Here is a 15,299-nt window from a genome sequence, read left to right on the forward strand (position 1 = left end):
GTTTATGTAATAACATCAGTCCATAGACGGCAATTAATGTGCACTGGTTGGTGCACACTCGTTTATTGGGATGGGGAGCCTGGCTACACTTGTGGCATCCCTGGCAGTATGGGACTCGAAACGTCCCTCGTGCTCGGTCTGCAGGCGGTGGGTCGCATTTAGCCATGACATAGCAATCCCTCAGAGCAACTGTTCCCTCTCAGGTTCCATCACTTCCTGGAAAACAGTTTAATTAAAAGCAAGCAAAGTTTCTCTCTTGAGGGCACAGCAGTCATTTGGGATACGACACACAGTGGCAGCATCTCGGGGTATTTGCACTGCAAAATGACCAGTACAAAGGGGTAACATTTCAAAGCTACATTTTTAGTGTGTTCTTTGTTCCCATGGCATGACAGTTTGGGTCTATTTTACACTTACAGGTTCCATTCATCTTTTGAATCCTTGCATATGCTACAGCCTTCAGAACGGATTAAATCTTCCATTTTATGGCAAGAACCAGACAATGCCTGAGAAACTGAAATGGGGCCATTAACGGCAATAAACAACTGAACAGTTGTGCCAGGCAGGACAATGGAGGCTGCCAGCTGAGCCATTGACTGCTCCTCTGGCCGATCCTCCTGGGGTGGGAATGGAAAAATGCCAAGAGACGCAGTGAAAGACTGCAAGGTGCTAGAAGTGATTTTAGACTCTCTAGCAAAGTGGTCCCCACGAGCGATAAACCACACCACAGAGCCCAGTCCGTGATGTGGGGAGCAGGTGGAGCAAGGAGGGAGCTGGAGGAGTTGAGGTCCTCTCCAGGACACAGACCGGGAGCCAAAAGACTCTGGGAAGGTGGGAAAACTGCAGGGGTGGGAACCAGAGGGCTTTTGGGGGGTCCTTCCCAAGGTCTGTACCCTTATCTGTGCCACTCTGAGAACAAAGTGTGCGTCTGTTAACAGTTCTTTAGCTAAGAGCAAAGTGCTCCTAGCTTTAAGTCAGCTAGTCCCTGAAGATCAGACTGTACTGGCACTGGCAGGAGCAAGGAACTTCCAGGGAATGAACATCAGAAACTATTAAGAAAGCTGATGGGGCTTAGCCTGTGTCCCCGAGTCATATACAGCTGGTCCCTGGGGTCCCACGTTCCAGAGAAGGTGTGTCATACAAACAGAGAGCTGCAGGTGTTGGGATGCCGCTGTGACACTCGGAGCTTCACAGCAAATTGGATGTAAAAAACTAGGCCTTGCACAGCAAGGGAACTCAGCCAGGGCCATAACAAGCCATTCAGTAATTTCCTTAAGCCACACTTATATCTCATCTGCACAGGGAGGGAGAATTACCTCCTTAATCACATCCTAAACAGGCCCGCCACCACAGTTCATATTACCCTGCAGATACACTGAAACAGTTACCCTGGGAGAGCAGTGCATACCCTCATTTGTCTCGAGAGCTGTTAAAGCTGAAATCCAGGACTGAAATAGAACTGGAAATATGTGATTGTGAGCTATTTCCCATGGATCATTTTTGCAACCTCTAGCTGGAGCCTGCAGGTAAAAATCTATCAGCTACTACCAAGTCCTGCTGCATTAGCCCCTTCCAGGTCAGTGAGGAGGGTCTTTTGGTTCGGCTGTCCTGACATCTCTTGACTGCTGACAGCCAACCTGACTGGCTGAAGTGGGCTTTGGAGGACATCGTCAGCTAACCTCAGCTTTCGGGATGGATTTCTTTTTTTTAGGAGACAAATAAGGGGATGCCCAGCTGTCTCATCCCCTTTTAAACTGCTATTGCAGCATCTCACCTCCACCCACGCAGCTTTCTGCATGCTGGGAGATGTTAATCCATTTTATCTTTTAATGTTGGCATTATCTCTTGACTCACCCATCTCTTCTCCTTGTGATTCTGCAATCCAGGTCCCTTTTAGGCAGCAGATAATTCACCTTATTTCCCAGCATTGCCTGAGAAAAAAGACTGTAATCCAGAGTAATCTCCCCAAGCAGTGGGGTCATGGAGTCCCAGGGGAGAATCTCAGAACATGGTTTCTCTCAGAAGCTGACATGTGAGGCTGCAAAGTCACCTGTAAGGGACAGATACCTGGAAGGGTGTGATTAGTGGCACAGTGACATCCCTCTGTCTTACAACTTCCATCATGCGGGGTTCGGTGTCTTGTTCCTCAAAGCTCTTCAGCACTCTTCCTCAGGCTGCTCATCCTGCTGGCGTCTGCACCCATCCTGCCAGGCAGACACCACCAGCTTTGCCCCTTGTTTGTGTGCACTTCCCTGTGTCCCAGGACACACTTCTGGAGTCCCCTCCTGAAGCCCCAATACTGGTGTGTCACTGGCAAGAAAATTTCCACTTGTCATCTCCAAAAAGAGGGCTGGCAGTGAAAGTGGGTACTTTTATGTTTTTTATTCTTTCCCTCACATTTTGTAAATAAGGTGGCTTAAATCAAAAACTGGTGGAGAGAGATGTGTTAGGACAACATGGGAGCTTACCAATAACCCAAATAAAACGCGTTATATTAAGAAATCATAGACTAGGCTAGATTTATCCACTGGGATTAGGATTTGATTCCTAAAGAATCTGTAATAATTTTACTTCCCAACCAACTTAAAGTAAAATAAAATCAAGTGTTGCAGCCATGGCCATGTTAGAGACGAAGCAGCTGTGCAACCCCTTCCATTGGGAGCGGGGTGGGATGAGGTCCCAGCTTATGAAACCATCTCCCAGTTATGCTGATCCAGTGAAACAACACTTCATTTTTCTGCACCTTGGGAGAAGAGCAGTGCCTTGTGCTCTGGGAAAGCAGAGAGCAGGCTGGAGGCATCTTCTCACCTGCAATGACAGCTCAGAGACTGTGACACCTGCCAACAGCATGTGCTCCAGAGACAGGAAAAAAGGTGAGGTTTTCAGCACAAAGTTGGTACAAAGGGACGGTGAGACTTGCAACAACTTTCTTGCAAGTGGATCAAAAAGCTGATGTGCTCGAGGGTGTTATTTGTGTTAATGCAGTCAAAGGATTTTGAGGGGACAGAGATCCCAGGGTTTCTGTCACTGCTTGAGTTACCGTGTCACATGTTTCACTGCTACTCATGCCCGGAGCAGTCACAAGACCTCAATACTTCAGCCGTTACCTCTTTTGTGATTTTCAGGAGTTCAGATGTGAGAGATGCAGACAGTGCCTCTACCACCCTGCACCGCAACTTTGGGAACTCTAGGATTTGATCAGAAAACACAAAGGCCCCAGCTCTAAATTCTGGAAACCCTCCTACCCCTCTCCCCTACATACAACGTGGATTTCCTGACCATGCAGTGTCAGCCCTACGCGGCCAGAGAAGCCCTTTAATGCTGCAGGAACTCCTAGCTGAGAGATCCATTTGTTCGCTGGCTCTTTCATCTCTGCAGCCTGAACGGAGGCAGGATTGAGCTCCTTATGTCTTCCATAATCCAGCAGATCCTACTTCCACCTGGCAGACTCTTCCCCTATACCTGACCATTTGCTTCTGCCTTCTTCACATCTGCTTTTTTCCTTGCTCACCTTTTATCCCTATCAGTCTTTTCTCCTCAGTGAGCTTTAGTCCCTCTTCCTTAGATAGGGTGTGTAATTGCACGCTATCTAAAACCCAGGAAGGACTCTTAATAAAAGACAGATATATATTAGCATAGCATGCCACTGGCTTGCTGCCCAGATTCAAAATGGTCTGTTCATACACTTTTAAACTGATGGTGTGGAACTGAGCATGGATCACATACATCAGGGAAATAAATGCTACCTATTTTTATTATTAAGATCACTTATTGGTTATACTGGCAGTGGCCTTGTCTTTATGCATTAAATGTGACCTTTATTAATGTTCATGTTCTCATTTGTACAGTGGCTGATTTTGAGGCGAGCAGAGCCATGAATGTATTGATGGCACGGTGATTATTAGCCGGTCCTGTTCTGAGGTACTTTGAGGAGCGCCAGATTACAACTGCTGCGTTTATCTTCCTCATGGTTTATTAATGCTTTGTATTAGCTGTGCTTGGATTGTTAATGGAGGAGTTAATTTGTCGTGCTCATGTTAAAGAATAGCCTGGCTTCTGGGATGTGCTGATTAGCCAGAGACTTTCTCCCAGAATCTACTTTATTACACAAAGGCCAAATTTCTGTAGTACAAAGAAGGCCACTTTTGTGGCCTATTTATTTTAAACTTTCTCCCTAATGCTGGTCCTTTTAGCTCCAGCCTTGGTACATGCAGAAGAGTAGATACTCTGTGTATAAAAACAGAGGCAGTGAGAACAGCAACATAATGCAAACAGCTCGATCTGCAAAACTACAGACTTAATCCATCACTTGAGCTCAATTTAACTTCTGTCAAACAGTCTGAGGGATGAATTTGCTGCAAGATCTGCCCATCCCATGAAGAGAAATGCTAACAGAGCTCGATTAGCTTGGGCGTAGTTCAGGCAGTATTTGCATTACTGCCAGAGTACATCTCCTGGACAGGGACCGAGCTGTGAGGAGCAACATCGCATGAACACTAACGTGAATGGCAGTGCAGAAGGCGTGGGACGCTGTGCAAGTCCCCTCTCCCGAAACACACGGCTGAGGCCTCTGTCGGTGCGGAAATGGGACACGGTATTTTCCAACCTGAGGCACTGGCCGCCCCAGGATGAAAGGTGTAAACTTGGGCAGAGTTTACTCTCAAGCAGGAGACTTTTTCTCTCTTCTAAAAAAGACTTTCTGTGTCTGGACCTCACTTCTCCAAAGCCTGCACGTTTACACCAGCAACACTCAGGTCCCGAGTTTTCAGGCGCACAGCAGCCTCTGCAGCCTAACTGGGCGTTGAATAAAACCAGACCCGGGTTTCTGCTGCCGTCGCTTTGTTCTTCGCTACGGGCCAGGTCGCGGCTCCCCGAGCAGCCGGCCCGCGCCCGGATCCGCGTTCCCACAGGGACCGTTCAGGCCTGGGTCGGCTCCTCTCACCCCCGAGCCCGCCATCCCCTCCCTCGGCCGCCCGCCTCACTGGCTGCTGCGGCCTGCCCCAGCACACGCCGCCCCCGCCCCTCACCCTGCGCGACGGGCCGCGGCGCCACCTCCCCCCGCGCGGCGCCGCCCGCGGCCGCCAGAGGGCGCCCCGCCCCCCCGCCGCCCTTTGGCGGCCCCCTGCGGCCGCCGCTGGCAGCTGCGGAGCGGAGCCGGCTACGAAAGGTTTGTCCTGCGGCGACTCCCGTCCCCCGGCGACGTCAGGCTTGGCAGGGGCGTACGCCTTAACGACCGCTGCGCAGCCGCCCTTGAATGGGGGAAGGCGGGGCGGGGTGGAGGGGGAAAGCGGGCGCGCCGTCTGATTGGCCACCCGCGCCATCCTTCTGGTGGCAGGAGGCGGGGCGTCGCCGCAACGCCCCCTGCTCATTGGCTGCGGCGGCGAGCCGGGAGGCGGGGCGGCGCCAGGCCGCTCGGGTTGGTTGCGCCGGCCAGTGGCGGGTGCGAGGGAGTGCGGGGGGAGGGGTGGGGGGGGGTCCTGAGGCGCCGCTGTCACCGCCGCCTTCCCGCCCAGGCCCGCGGAGCCAGGCGAGCCCGGCGCAGCCCCGTCCGCCCGCGGCGCGGCGCGGCAGGACCATGTCGGCCACGGACGAGCGGGCCAAGGAGATTCTCAGGGGCTTCAAGCTGTATCCGCCCGACGGGGGCCGCGGGCCCGCTCTGCCCAGCCGGGAGGGGGCGGAGGGAGGGGTGGGGGGTGGCGGTGCGGGGCTCGCAGTCCCCGAGGGCGGGGGCGAGGCCCCACCCGGGGCGGGCGGTTGCCATGGAGACCGCCCCCCCCCGTGGCTGGGCTGCTCCCGGTTGCGTCCTCCTCTCCCGCGCGGGCCCCCCCGGAGCGTGGGGGAGGGCGGGGGGGGTTCCCCCCGCCTGGGAGCGGGCTACGCCCCATGGGGGGGGAGGGAAAGGGATGGAGACCCTCACCGCGGGGTCCTGGCTGGGCTCCCCTCTCCGGGACCGGTCAGGCGTGGGGGGCGACCCCGGCGGCCGGAGCTGTCCACCGGGCAGCTGCTGACGGGCGGCCCCGGAGCAGCGGGAGCCCCCCGAGCTCGCAGAGGGCAGGCGAGGAGCCCGGCGCGCTGTGTCCCAGGAGGATCCGCTCCCTTCCCCTTCGGCCGTCCTTGTGCACCCCGGGAGCTGCGGCTGCTTAGGCACCTCCACGCCGAAGGAAATACCTGGTCTCCACAGCAGCAGCTAAATGTCTTGGTCCTTTTCTTGTTGTGAGGTACTGGCACATGTTTTCTTGGTTGTAAGATGTCTTTTATCGCTGATGCTAACATCCTCTAGGTGCTAATGCCTTTCTGTGCGATTCATTCTGCAACTTTAGCATTGTAGCTTTCAAAAAGCTTTCGCATTTTACATCTGGGTGTGCTATTTGAATATAGATATAATCCTGAGCAAATGAGACAGATCTGAGCTTGGAAGAGAAATGAGACCTTGCATATACCCTTCCAACCCAGGATTTCAGTAAAGTAGAGAAAGGCTCAGTCCAAAGGCCCATGCACAAACCAGGAGTGGAAGAAGTATACCATACTTATAAAATGAAGTTACTATATTTTATTATAGCAGATTCTAAGTTTAGAAGACAGATGCAAGCTTTCCAGCTTCACCTTTAGACACAGAGTGAAATCTTTTTTTTTGTTTTTTAAGAAAACACTGAAAAGGACAAAAGTGCCCTCTTGATCTAATACTGCTATTTCTGAACAGCTTTTTGTCAGCGAGATGTTTGTAATCTGTATGCCATCTGTAGCAGGATCTGAGATGCTCTAGGTTGGATTTAGCCAAATATTGAACTATAAGCAGATGCTTCTCAACTTTTGAACCAGTCCCCTCACCCAACCTAGTAGTGCGTCTGGTTCCTTTGCTTGTGCAGTAGCAATATTGACAATTCTTTTTACTTATGGAGATGTAATATTTTAGTTGTCAAAAACAATTGAACAGCCTTACATGCAGGCAATTAGCAAAAGCATAAGCTTCTGACAGGATCAGCCTAACACATTGGTAGAAGTGAAGAGTGTTTGGAAAGTTAAGCCTAGGGAACGAACTTTTAACTGCTTTTTGTTTGCACTTGTATATCTCTTCAGTGAAGAGAAAAATTTAAGAGAACCTTTGTCCAGCTTTGGATGAAATAACTCATTCTGTAGCTTGCTGACTTAAATACAAAGTGTTTTTTCACCTTTGAGAGGTGTGATGTCAGACAAACATAAGGTAAACTTATCTCAGACAGCTATAGTGTAGACAAAAATCTCTAGTGGAAGTACTCTGCACTTCCAGGCTGAAGAACCTCAAAGCTCAATCTTCCTTTACACATGGTCCCTGAAATCAATATTATTACCTCTTGACAACCAAATGACAGGATATTTTTAGGCAATAAACACCTTGCTCATGCTTCTCCAAGAACATGCTAGAGTACTGTGATAGCTCATGTTATGGTCTGCCATACAGGCCTGACAGCATAAAAACTTTAAGTCCAAGGAGCAGGAAAGCTTTCCCCCCCCCCCCTCCAAATTTATAATTGGAATTTCTTTATAAGAAGTTAAAATAGTCAAAAAACAGTCTTGATGTGTCTTTAATAAACACAAAAGAAATGCAGCTGAACAGACATTCCTCATTTGTGAGGGGGGAAAAAAAAGCCTTGGAACACTGCACCATCCATGCAGGAAACTGCTCATGCCCAGATCTGACCATGCTCACTGTAAGACAGCCATCAGCTCAGACTTTTGTTTTTTTTTTTTTTAAAAAGGAGTGTGTATTCTAAAGAACATTAGATTTTAAATAAATCTTTATCTTTCTGCCCACTGTAGTGCTCTATCTGCTGCCTTAATTTGCTTAATAGAAAGGAAGAGATGAACATGTCCTGAAAAAGCTGTAAGTTTATCTTTGGAGTACTTAAACTTCTTCCTCCTGTCCCAGGAAGAGTTAACTGCAACTTAAGCAAACCCTGCAAACTTGACGCCTGATGCTGTGCTTGCTTTAGTACAAGAAACTAGCACAGTGGTGCCTAGGGTATGGATGTACTAGATTCCTTGTGTAGTTAGATCAGTTGATAGGGTAAAAGGTGTCATTGAGGAAGCAGATCTCTGAAATACTTGCTTACCTTAACACAGAACAAGCACTTCATCTGGAAATTCAGTTTGCATTGGGTAGTTTAAGTTTGCCTCAAACAAGTTCAGTTTGCATGTGGTTCCCTTGAAGAGGCTGACTACAAACTTTCCAGCTGATTGGGACATGCTGCTGTGGAAATTAGATTAAATCTCCAATCCACCCTCTGACTTCAATACACAGATATTCTTTCCTTCCTCTGTGACACTAGTGCAGAAACATGTTGTGGCTAGTGTCCTGAAATTCAAACCAGAACCATTCGCTCTTTTCTCAGATTTTACTATTTCCTGAAAAGATGAAAACTGGAAGTATATGGAGTTTGCAGGCAAATGAGGATATCATACTTGTCCTAAGAATTATGACATCAGTTAGTGTACTGTCAGTGTTCAATTTGTAAGTTTGCTGCATAGCAACAGATGGAAAGCAGCTAGCCAACAACTTTTATAGCTTGTCATTTCTTGAGGACTGCGTTAAAACTTACAGTATGTTTATGAATTCCCTGTTTTGAAGGCACTCTCCTGAGCAGTGGTGCTTATACTAGAAAAAACAATATCTACAGTAGTCTAGTGCTATGTGACTGCAGACTGATTGACTATAACTCATGTCAGCTCAGGTGGTAACTTACTCCTCTGGAATATTAGGTGAGCTTTCATTTCTGCAAGTATTTATGCCCAACTGGTCCTGCAGTCTCAAGTGCAGGAGGTTTGGCTATGCTTGTTTCCAGAAGATGAGACAGTCCTCTGTCAAGACTAGACTTATTTGATCCACGCTTATCTTTAAGATATTCTTCAGGTTTCATTCTGCCATTCTATGTTTACAGTTACTGGGTACCATTAAATGCATGTGTTTAACATCCTTTTTCACAGATGAGTAACACTGAAGATGTTTCCCTGTAACAGTCAAAACCTGGCATTGAGGAATTGCTTTTCAATGGCTTTTTCAACCCCCTTGGTAATTTGTGGGTTGCCTTTATATCTTTGTTCCAATATAAAGTAACAATTTTTTTTTCCTTGTGCTACGTTCACTAGAATAAGGACAACTGCTCTATTTAACCCAGTTTGCCAGCATTTGGAAAGCATGTGCTTTGCTTTCTTAAAAAATATCTATGGCATAGATTAGAAATATCCAGTCATGGGCTGCAACAGCTAATTCACAACCAACTCTTGAGGGACCACAGTTCAGCTTGCGTTTCTTCCTGTAATGTTTCTGCCAGAACAGGAAGAAAACCCCGAACAAGCCAAGAGCTAAAAAGCTACTCAAGTCTCATAGTATAGTCAAGGTGCTAAGCCTAGCCTTCCAAGACATGAGTAAGCACATCCATTTTTCTCAGTTTTAAATCTTAAAATTCAAAGTATCACCTATTTTATTTGCTTCTGTACAGAGAAGCCTCACCTGAACTGGACCTCCAGTGTTTGTTGCCATATAGACATTTATTAGTTCAGGGTAAAGTTGTGTGTGGACTTCTATTTCAGGCTATACAGCTTATCCTACTGTACTAATTCAGAAGTCTAAAACAAATTGATATGCTGAACTTCGGCACAAAGAGACAACATTCAGGTCAGAATCATGACAGAGTTATGAAACTAATATGTGGTCAATATAAGCCCATAGCTACAGCTCATACACTAAGCATTTGTAGGCAGAGCTTTTCATTTATGTCAGATGGTCTCCTACTTAAAATCCCTGAAGTTCCCTGTATGACATCCTCTTGTCTCCCAACACTTTCTCCAGTGCTCCTGCCATTATTTTTCCTCTCTCTAGGAAGTGACTCTAGCAGGATAACCTGTTAAGCTCTGTCCATCTTCAAGAGCTGTAATGAGGGATAGTTATATCAGAAACCGTTAACAGCTTCCATGAACCTTGTATTGCTTTGCAGACTGTGGGACTTTCCTTCCCCAACTTCTATCCTGCCTCTGCTGTATACAAAAAGATGTCTAGTCAATAGAAGTCTTGCCTGTCAGTTCCTAGAACAGTTCCCAAAGTTTTGGGCTGGTTTCATGCAGCATTCAGAAGTTACCAAATCCAAACAAAAGTTCCATCAAGTTGAGTCTCCAACCTGTTTTTATTAGATCAGTGTATTTTTAACTGCTTAAGTAAAAATACTCATTTATTGCCTTATTTACAAAACAAGGTGGCAGCCTTAATTGCCCTTTAAAACACTTTGTTCTGAGGTTTCCTGTGTGCCTGTCCTCAGATCTTGGTTTAAGACTTCCTGCAGTTGAATAAAGATGAATAACCAGTTTCATTGGGTGAAAGGAGACACTAGCCAGCTAGCAGAGGGAACAGGGCTCCCTAGGAGGTGGGAAATGCATTCTGTAGAGAGCCAAAGCTGTGCTGAACCCACAGCTAGCTTGCACCAATACAATTCAAAAAAAACTCTAGAAAATAGAAAGCGAGTTTGTGCTCCCCACCCATTTTCCTGATTTCTGAACATCTGGACAAATTTTGTGCTAGGCGTACAGCTTGTCATTCATACTATCTGAAAACTTGGTCTTCTCTTGCTCTTGAGCTTGCATTACCACTTTGCTATCTGTAACCTCAAAGTACTTTGCTGCTACAAAGTAGATGCAAGCAAGAGTTGTCCACATTTTCCAGTTGCTCTAACTGCAGAGAACAAGTTCCCATCCCTTTGCAATCAAGAGGGATGTTTCAGAGAGGCCAGCATTTCATCTAGAAGCTTCAGCCAGGTTGTACTTGGCATTTAAGTGTAATTGTGGTCAAGGTATCTTTACCATATTAGAATCATTTCCTGTGCTGACTGGTTTACTGTGGCTCTGGTAGACTAGATGAACAAACTCTTCACCTTCCCAATTCATAGGTCATGATGCCTATTTGCAGATAATGCAAGAACTATTTTACCAGATTTGCTGTTTCTTTTCAGAGAGTCATCCTGCCTGGTTCTTTGGTAAGGATCATGCTCCCCCTCATTCACTGTAATTGACAAAATCATGGTTAATAGCAATGTGTTGTTTATTATTCTTCCCATCAAAAGACTATTTGAGTGAAGTACAGTCAGTTTCCTTTCAGATTTAATGCAGTCCACTTGTATTGTAGAAGTGGTGCTTTTTTTTTTTTTTTTTTTTTAAAGTAGAGCCTTAGGACACATTTAGTCAGTGTTTCCAGAAAAAAATACCATACTAAAATATTGGAAGTTAGAAAGCTGTATTGTAGAGGACAGTGAACAAGGACAGCTCTACACAAAAATGGTTGCAGTCATAACTGCATTATCACCGCTCCACAACAGTGTATCAGTGGCAGAGGAAGGGAGTCTAATTCCTTACTTGCAAAATATATAGTTGCCTTAGCATTAGGTATCAGTCCATAGAATGCAGCAAGTACAAGAACACTGTACTTGTGATCTGACTCCAAAAAGCACTTAAAAAAATTCTGATGTGATGAGAGCAGAATGAGGGCTGCCCCCTCCCCCCCTCCAACAGAAATAGTTTGTTAGAGTTTATTTTTGTTTGGCAAAATAGTTACCTCAAGTTTTCTCACAAACCTTGAAGGGAACTAATAGGCTATTTCAGAGCTAGGAGCAGCAAGGAATATGTAATACTCAAATTTTTTTTAAGAAAGCTTAAAGCTATTAAGTTTTTCCTCAGTCTGAGACACTGATTTCACTTAAATCTAAGAGTTAAGGTCAAGTTAGTGGTCCAAGCCAGAAGACAAAAAAAACCTGAAGAGGTCATAGTCAGTTACACAAGTGTCCCATTGCCCTCACCCAGGGGGCAGAATCCAGTCCATGGCAGCAGAAGGGTGAGGGGACTGCAGGGGCAGGAACTCCACAATGGTAGGAAGTGACTTGCCAGGTACTAGAGGATACTTCAATAATGCTGATTTCAAGTTCACCTTGAAGTTCAAGGGTTTGTTTGTTCCTTTAGTCAGCAATATTTAGCTACTTGTTGTTAGAATTTTACTTTTAAGGTCTGTCCTTTCACCCCCCCCCAAAAAAAAACCCTACTAGTCTAGTGTTTTCACTGGAATTCTGTGGTTTCAATAATTTTAATTGCTTACTGTTAACGTAAGATGCCTACAGTGATTTGGTCTCCATTAACATTAAGCTCATTTTCCCTTATTTCTTCCATATTCTGATAGTCTCAATTACTCTGTGCATCCTTGGCAGGGATAAAAATCCCTAGAAATCATTGGTGCCTTATGCTTCAGCCATTGTTGCATTATCTTGATTTCCACACAGTGGAAGATGGTCATTTAATGGATTAAGTGACAGACAACACATGCCCTCATTCCACCCCAATTTATCATCATGGCCAGAATGTGTAGAAAAATTACACAAATTTAAACAAGCAGAGATGGCATTTTGAAAACCTTGTTAGACTAATGCCATTCATAGGAGTAGTTAATAGACATCTGATGCAGAGACCAACAGGACATGCATAACTATTTTCTCTTATTAACTGAAGCAGTCCTTACATGGAAGCTGATTGGCTTGGTCTTACATACTGGCATCTCCAAATTCAAGCTCATCTGGAAGTAAGAGGGTATAATTCTACATGGAGTTAGGAAGACAGCAGGCCACTGTATTTTGAATTCTGCCCTTGACTTGCATTGTGTCTGATACATGAACCTCTCTTTCCCTATCTGCAAGCTGGCAAATTCCAAGGCAGCTTCAAATTTGAGTCCACCCTCCATTAAGGATAAATGGATGTTTTGTTTATGTCTAGATAGTCAAACTCTATGCAGAAGTACAAGGATTCATTGCTAGGCTCCCATATATAGGTAGCAAGCAGAGAACTTGCAGGTGGAACTTAAACAGATCTTCCAGTATTTAATTCTGTATTTTTCTGCATGCTAGTGTAGCTACGTTTGTCATCAAATGTTAGTTCTGTAAGCAGCATGAGAGCTGACTGTTGCACATCTGTTGCTCACACACCTTAAGGAGCAGCTCATGTATTTGCACTTGTAATGTGCAAACTACAGTACTAATAAAAAAGTATTCCTAGACTCTGCCATTTCATCTTCCAAGACTGAATCAGGAGCACCCAGAAGAACATGGGGTTCAGCATGTGCAAAGAAACAATAACAGACAATCATTTAGGAAACCCCCACTTATTCAGTGTTAATGTTTCCACATCCATTTGACATTGCATCCAAGTAAGCATAGCAAGACTACTAGAAGGCTCTGTCCTGCAAATACCATAAAATAGTTGAAGTTCTCTAGAACAGCCATAGCATCCAGAGTCCCAGTTGCATGTTGCAAAATGCTTGACTGCCAGAATTTTCACTTGTGATTATTAACATGAAGTTCCATTGTCAGATTTTTCCTGTACTACACTTCACTGACCAAAATATTGTTTCCCTTAAATCTCTTCTGTGTCAGATTAGTTTAGACATGAGTGAACCTTTGAGTTGATCATGTTCATGACTAGGCTATCTGGAGACATTCTTCTTCCAAAGACAGGCAGGCTTAGGTAAAAGGCAAGAGCAAGAAAAATCATTTTTACATTCAATCAGCTTGTGGGATAATAACCTGATGCTTTTGTGCACTGTTAAATCTATCCACTCCTATATTGAAAGGATTAGCTAGCTTGAAGCAGTATTGTCTCCCATTAGAGAGAATGGGAGTGCACAGGATTTTTCTTCTCTCAGTGATCTTTACTGAGGTTTATATGGGTCAGTTTGTATGCTGCGCTATGTGCATGAGCTTTGTCTACTCTGCAGACAGTCAGAAGTTCATTTGGCCTCTAGAACAGCAGATATTGCACGATCCCCTACTGTTTTGATATAATATGGAAAAAATGAGCACTCTAATCTCAAGTTAATGTATACCCAACCTAAGCAGATTGCATGCATGCTTCTCTCCTCCTCACTTCAGAGGACTTTAAGCCTTTCCCAACTGAAGGATACATATACTTGGCACCAGAAACCCATTTGATGTTTTATTAAGTGTCAGAAACTTCTAATCAGGGGCAGCCTGCTGGGCAAGCAGAGAGTTAATTTCAGAAGTCTGCCTTGGAAAGGCAAAGGGAATTCTAATCTAGGAGACAGGGAAAAACTGGGTAGTTGCATTGCCTTAAATAAAAATTCTGTGTATAGGGGAAAATACTTAGAGAGCCTCACTAGGGAGGAACCTGTTCTTCATTCATCTGTTGGCATGACCTGTTGCTAGCTCTGTACTTAAAAGGAGTTCTGCAGTACTCACACCCCTCTTGCAGGAAAACATTTGAGCAGAGGTGCAGAAAGCAGCATTCCCCCTCCGAGGGTACACCACATGCTGGCGTATACCAACTCTGTTGGAAATTGGATATTCGGGCAGAGAGACCTACTGACCTGTAACACAGAGAACCTTTATAGAGATACTTTAGACATTTGACTTCCTATTTAAAGTCTTTAGGGGAGGCTCTTTAGTGCATTAGAGGACTTGCATCTATTAGTCACAGTCCAAATTAAGATTTAATTGTTTCTCTTGTAAAGAGATTTTCTTTACCAGAATCCAAGATAAGTGCAATTGGAAGGACTTCCCCCCCCCCCCCCCCCAAACCTTTTTAGCCTTCGGATGTTTAAGGAAGGGAATGGCATGGCTTTGTTGCTTCTGAGAAGAGGACACCTGAAAGATATGTGCCCTTGCATTTTGTGATGTGTGTACTTCCATGGCAGCAGCTGTGCTGACCGGAGGTTACCTTTCCCAGCTGCTTGTTACCCTTTCAGATTTATGAGCTGAGCTGCCCAGCTGAGCACTGCAACCTCCCATTTGTCAGGATGAGGCATACTAGCTTAAACAGCTTAAGCAGTAGGTTAAGGAGCAGAGACCTGTGTTAGTCAAGTAGATCAGGTTAGCAGTTTTACCAACAGCTCAGCTGTTAGATTTGAGGGAGAAAGTAACAAGCAGCTGGAGAGAGCTGTGAACAGCAGTGCTGTCTTCAAACAACTCTGCTGCTGTCAGGTGTCATGTTCACAGCCTCAGTTGCATCAAATTAACATTTTCCTCAGTGCAGTCTTGTGCCACCTTCTCCAGCACTCACACACTGGTTTCTCACCTTAAGTTACCATGCTTAGTTACTCTTGCAGCACCAGTTCTCTGAAATCAGACTGCTACTGTTAGGTGAACATACTAATATCACATTGCTAAGTTCATGATAACACAGCTTCTCAAAGTGTATCATGGATGACTTTATTAAGGTAGTCATCTATTCTTTACACTTGTTCTGTGCATCAGATCTTTAGCATTAGTGCTGCATGACAAGTT

The 15,299-nt window shown here is 45.5% G+C and overlaps 1 protein-coding gene across 1 annotated transcript in view; it reads left to right on the forward strand.

Annotated features, from left to right (window-relative positions):
- Nucleotides 1-5,391: 5,391 nt before the first annotated feature.
- PDE6D (phosphodiesterase 6D) overlaps nt 5,392-15,299 on the forward strand; it is a 39,165-nt gene continuing 29,257 nt past the window's right edge. Inside the window, exon 1 of the mRNA XM_026117566.2 lies at nt 5,392-5,625. Within this exon, the coding sequence (XP_025973351.1) occupies nt 5,576-5,625 (50 nt within the window). The 5' untranslated portion in view covers nt 5,392-5,575. The remainder of the gene's footprint in view (nt 5,626-15,299) is intronic.

This window comes from Dromaius novaehollandiae, chromosome 9 (genome assembly GCF_036370855.1).
Source record: "Dromaius novaehollandiae isolate bDroNov1 chromosome 9, bDroNov1.hap1, whole genome shotgun sequence".
Classification (NCBI taxonomy): Eukaryota; Metazoa; Chordata; class Aves; order Casuariiformes; family Dromaiidae; genus Dromaius; species Dromaius novaehollandiae.